The sequence below is a fragment of the Parus major genome, chromosome 26, assembly GCF_001522545.3.
Source record: "Parus major isolate Abel chromosome 26, Parus_major1.1, whole genome shotgun sequence".
NCBI lineage: Eukaryota > Metazoa > Chordata > Aves > Passeriformes > Paridae > Parus > Parus major.
This window is the reverse complement of record NC_031795.1, coordinates 1,664,794-1,670,542: the sequence shown is the minus strand read 5'-3', so window position 1 is coordinate 1,670,542 and position 5,749 is coordinate 1,664,794. Positions and strand designations below refer to the sequence as shown.

Sequence of the window (5,749 nt, the reverse complement as noted above, 5' to 3'; positions counted from 1 at the left end):
GGCAGGGAATGGGCAGGGAATGGGCAGGGAACACACAGGGAACAGGCAGGGAATGAGCAGGGAACAGGCAGGGAATGAGCAGGGAACAGGCAGGGATCAGGCAGGGAACGGGCAGGGTGCAGACAGAGCAAACAGGGTGCGGGCAGGGTGCCAGGGTGGGTGCTGGCACTGCCACCAGCGCTCAAGATCCATCCCCTGACCCTCCCACATCACCTTGGGGACCCCCAAACCCAAGCCATGAGGGGACACACACCCCTGTGCCTCAGTTTCCCTCTGGGGCTGTGCTCCCTCCCTCCCTCCCCCCCACTTCAATTTCAGTGTTTTACTTAAATACTTTTATTTTTCATGCTTGGTTAGGGTTTGTTTTTTTCAAAACTCCTTTGTTTGTTGTTTTTACAATCGCCATTGGGTTTTCCCGGGAATGCTGGCTCCAGATGCAGATGAGCAGGACTGGGATGGGGGACTGCAGGGATAGAGGGGGTGATCCCCACCAGGATGGGAGAAGCCTGCTCCAGCCCGATCTGGGCCACAAACAAACATCTCCTGGGAGTGCTGGGGACAGCGACACATGTCACCTGGTTCCCTTTCCCTTCATCCCTGAGGTGGTGAGGATGAACCAGTCCCCATCCCGCCCCCTGCCTTCCTCCCTGTGGTGATGAGGATGGAGTATCCCCCAGCAGGCACCATCCCCCTGTGCTCTGGGCCACTGTGTCCCCACCGACACCAGAGACCTCAGGTCTGGGTTCCTTTGGTTGTCCCCACGGGGTGGAAGAGCGGGCTGAGAGGGTGCTGGGCTTACAGAGTGTCAGGACCCAGGTGGGGCTGGGCTGGGACTCCCACACTGTCACCACACCAGCACCCAGGACCCCCGACTTGTCACTGCATCCTCAACTCGGGAGGTAAATCCAGGACCCCCTGGCGGTGCCCTCCCCCATTGTCACCTCCTTGTGCCATCAAGCCCAGCAGGGCCCAAGCCAGCAAGGAGACTCCAGTTAAAAACAACAGAAAAAGACCAAAAAAACACCCATAAAATGATCTAAACAAGATGGAACGGAGCAGACTCAACAAACTCCATCGTCCCCTGCAGTGGCACCAGCACAGCAGCAGGAGCGGCCCCTTCCCAGGGCAGGAGGTAGCAGGTGGGGGGACGGCGGCAGAGCCCCGGAGGGCTCAGGGGGATCTGGGTGGTCAGTGGGTGCCGAGGGAGATGGTGAGAACATTCTCCTCCTCCTGGATGGGCTCCAGCTCGGCGCTCTGCACCGCCTGCGTGATGAGAGTCAGCTCCTGGCACAGCGTCTCGAAGCGATAGCTCACACGGATGTCGGGGACGTTGGTCCGGCGGATGTCGTTCCCCTCCGGACCCTCCTTCAGGTAGTTGGGACCCAGCCAGTAGCTCTTCACCTGTGGGAGTTGGGAGAGGGTCCTGAGTGCTACCAGTGCCCATGGAGGGAGAATGGGGAATGGGGAAATGGGAATGAGGGAACTGGGAACGGGCAACTGGGTGTGAATGGGGATTGGGAATGGGGAGATTTGGGATGGGAGAGGGTAAATGTGGGCATTGGGGATGGGAGTGGGGGAATGGAGGTGCATGGGAATTGGGAAGAGGGTTGGGCAAATGGGAGAATGGGGGAATTGGGAATAGGAACGGGGAAATGGAGGCAAATGAGAATTAGGAATAGGCAAACTGCAGAAGTGGGAATGAGGGAATGGGCCTCACCTTGTGGGAGAAGCCACTCATAAGGACGCTGTTCCGGGCCAGCTCACACATGTCGCAGGAGCTGAGCTTCCACACCTGGGTGGCGATGCTGTATTCCTCCATCAGCGGCTCCTGGGGACAGCCACACCTCAGCTCCCATCACAGACACCCCTCAGGCAGGACAGGGGTCCCCACCTCCTCCCAGCCCCTTCACACCATCAGCACCCCCAGAGCCCATCAGTGCTGCCGGTGATCCCATCTCACCACCTGCCACATTGCACCAGCAAGCCCACCCCACTGCCGACCTCATCCCATCACCCAGCCCGTGCCCACCCCACAGCTGCTCCTGGACACTCACTGGCTGCTGCCCCCCAAACACTCACCTTGGTGAAGTGGAACTGGAGGGGATCATCGGTGGAGAGGGAGACCATGAGCCCCCGCGAGAGGTACTCGGGCAGGGGGTTGCGGTGGTAGCTCAGGAAGAGGCTGTTGTTGCTCAGTGGGGACATGGCAATGCCAATCTGTGCCAGGTAGTACAGGTACTGCAGAACAGGGGCCTGTGGGGCACAGCAGGGTAAGGGGGGGTCCCACCACACCCCCAGCCCCTCCAGGCACCCCCTCCTCGCTCACCTTGCGCAGCAACAACCCATGGGAGATGTTCTCTGAGACCATGAACCCTGACACGAGGTGGTGGATGGGACCGGCCTCGCCACAGTGTGGGCGCAGGACAAAGGTGTGGAAGCCCCTCTTCCTGCAATGGGGTGTTTGACTGTCACCATCACCCTCTGATCCCCCCAGAACCTCCTGAGGGGCGCAGGTTCCGGGCTGTCCTTACCGCCGGAGGTGGTTGAGCACCGTCATGTTGGCATACATGTAGTACAGGTAGTAGGAGTAGGGTGGGTTGTCCTCCTCCACCCAGTTGCCTGGCAAAGGGCTATCCAGGTTGAAGATGTGATGCTCTGGTTTGGATTCATCATCCACGCTGTCAAAGCCATCCACCTGCAGGAGAGTCAGCCCCAGGCTGGGATGTGACCCCTCGCTCTGGCGGGGTTTGGGTGGGGGTGTCCCCAGGAGCAGGGTGCAGCACTCACATGCTCCAGGAAGAGGTGCAGCTCTGGGTGCTGGGCAGGGTGGATCGTGGCCTCGTAGAGCGGCAGGAAGATGTTCTCCAGCATCTCCTGGAAGTTGGCCAGCTGCTTCTTCGTCCGGTAGATGTCACTGCAGGGAACGGGCCCCACTCAGAGCCGGCTTTCCCCGCTCCCCACCCCACCCCAGCTGGCAGTGGGGTGGCCTGGGTCTCCCCAACCCAACAGAGGGTTCCTGTACCCCCTTTACTCACAAGAGCCGCGGCACCTGCACGAGCCAGCGGACGTTGTTGGAGTGGACGCGGTGGCTGACAGCCCAGCGGGCCAGCTTGTCCCACTCATCCCGGGAGCGGCCGTAGATCGACAGACGCAGCTCCGCGTTCTGGTACTTGCTCTCCTCCAGGTCTGCCATCACCTCCTGATGGGAAGGGACAAGTGACAACTGTCACTGCTTGGCCACCAGGAAGGGGACATGGGTTGCAGTGCCACCACGAGGAGGGGAGGTGGCCCACCTTGATGATGTGGGCAAAGTATTTCCCCGAGACGCGGTTGTCTGTCTTGATGAAGATCTCCCGCAGGATGGACTCCCCGATGGGGTTGTACTTGGCGTTGAACTTGTCGAAGCGGTGGAAGGTGTTGCGGTCCTGAACGTGGGACAGGTGTGACCTGAGACTCCTCATCACCCACCCCACCCCCACCCACAGCCCCCAGCAAACCCCCACTCCCCGGGAAAACCCCCAGGAGCAGATCTCACACCCCAGCCAAGGACGGGCTGGGGGCTCTGCTCATCCCCAGGCTTTGGGAGGCTCCCATACCGCATGGACATCCAGTGTGTCCACGCTCAGGTCGTAGGCCGTGAGGTTCATGGTCTCAAACACCTCCTTGAGCGTCTGCTCCTTCCCCTTCTCCACGTGGACAATTTCATCCAGGTGCTTCTTCATTGCCCGCTTGATGAAGCGCAAGAGATGCTTCTGGTTCATGCAGGACGAGGCATGGATGTGGGTGTCCACCTGCACCAGTGAGGTGATGATGAGCCCTGAGACCCTTCAAGAGCTCCCCAGTCAAGCCAGGACCCCCCCAAGACCCGGGACTAGCTCAGGATCCGCAGGTACCTTGCGGATGTTGTAGAAGTCGCGGTGGGGCACTTTCTTCTGGGCTGCCAACTCCTTCATCTCGTTCAGCAGCACGTGCATCTGGAACTTGTTGCTCAGGTACTGCAGCCGGCGGTAGCAGAAGGATTTGCTGCCCAAAACAGGGAAGAGGGGCTCAGTTTGGGGGTGAGGAAGCAGAACATCCAGCCCCAAAAGGCTGGTGCCCCCACAGATATGGGAATGCGGACTCTTGGACACAGGTGAGGGTGGGCGTGGGAGCTGCACCAGCACCGTGTGCCACGGTCACTGCCATGTCCTTGGGGCTGTCCCCGGGGTTCTGTCACACCCTCATCAAGGGATCCCCCCCAGGGTAAGACCGTCCCATGGGACCCTTCCCCTTACATGGGCCCATTGATGATCAAAGCCATGAGGAAATTCATGTCGGCGATGAACTCCTGCAGGTCGGGGTATGGCAGGTCCAGCTCTGTGCTCCTGAGGGTGGACACATGTGGAGGTCACACAGCCCCCCCAAAAAACTCACCACCCCAATGAGTAGGACCCTCCCCCTCAGAAAACTCACTTGTCAGTGATGTCCTGCTTGGTGTAGACATGCACAACACCATCCACCATCTTCAGCCCGAAGCCCAGGTCTGCCGGCATGTTCCGGGGGTCCCACGTCTCATAGGGGTGCTGCTCGGCAAACGGGGGGTGCACGGGGGCATCTGCAGCCAGGAGACACACAACATCACCCCAAAAGCTCCTCCAGCATCCCAGCCTAGCACCGAGACCCCTCCCACACCGTGCTCACCGGCAGCTACGGGGGTCTCGGGCACCTCCTCGTAGCCGCGGGTCTCCAGGGGCTTCTCGGAGAGCTCCTGCAGGTAGCGGGCCGTGGTCTTGCAGAAGCTCTGCAGTGACAGCCCCATGTACTTCTCCCGCACAAACAGCGCCTTCACCACGCTCTTGGCCGCATCCAGCAGGTCGGTGAAGGGTACCTGGAGAGGGGACACCAAAGGAAAAACCACCCCCCAAGCTGGGGTTGGCAGCCTGGGGACCTTTGCCTGGGTTCCAGGGGGGTCAGGGGGAGGCTCACCCCACATTTCTCCTCCCCAGAGATGGTCACTCGCTGGAATTCTCGCTCCAGCAGTGCCTCCCGCTCCTTGGGGACGTGGTCCACCAGGCTGTCATTCTGCTCCTTGAAGAGTCTGTGGGGACAGACGTGGCCAGTGGGACAATGACAGATCTGCCCCGTTCCCATGTACCCAACAGCGGCATGAGCCCCACCCCAGGGACTGTGTCCAGCCCTGGGGTGGCAGGATGGTGATGTTGTCTCCGGGGACGCCACCATGAGGTTGTGGCAGCTGTGCCACCTGTGTCCTCTTTGGTGATGGCATTGTCCCCCTTCCCAAAAGACATCCCCCAGCCCTGATGAGCACAATGAAAAGTGAGGGGGAGGAGGGGGGGACAAAGAACAAAAAAAAACTCACGACAGAGACAACTCCCAAGCAGAGACAGGAGGGAGGGGGACACACAGCGTCAGACCCCCCATCCAGGGAAAGACAGGGCCAGGACAGGGGTCCTGTGCCAGCAGCAGAGCTGGGACCCCCAGCTCACCCCAACCCCCCTCCCCAGGCGCGTTGACTCCTTCAGTGTCAGCGAGAGTGGCTGGGAGGGACCTCTTGGCTCCGTGCTTGGGTGTGCTGGGTCAGAGCGGGGCCAGGTGGGTCCCCGATCCCCCCCGTGGCCCCGGCCGGTGACACCGAGCCGGACACTCACTGTAAGTCCGCAGCACTGTCAATTTTCAGGAAGTCCTGTTTGGCTCTGAGCAAAATGTCGGGCTCAAGTCTGGGGACAAGGAGGCGGCGGTGGAGGGGGGG

General features: G+C 60.7%; 1 protein-coding gene across 1 annotated transcript; it reads right to left on the bottom strand.

Moving 5' to 3' along the window:
• Positions 1–1,007: 1,007 nt before the first annotated feature.
• On the bottom strand, positions 1,008–5,743 carry AMPD2 (adenosine monophosphate deaminase 2; the record flags this gene model as incomplete). Its single annotated transcript, XM_015650691.2, has 15 exons — positions 1,008–1,401; positions 1,718–1,828; positions 2,080–2,253; positions 2,327–2,447; positions 2,532–2,695; positions 2,788–2,914; positions 3,036–3,199; positions 3,294–3,425; positions 3,597–3,791; positions 3,894–4,023; positions 4,275–4,364; positions 4,453–4,594; positions 4,681–4,867; positions 4,966–5,077; positions 5,649–5,743. Coding segments are annotated over 15 exons (2,157 nt in total), but the record flags the coding sequence as incomplete, so codon positions are not given.
• Between the last annotated feature and the right edge of the window lie 6 nt (positions 5,744–5,749).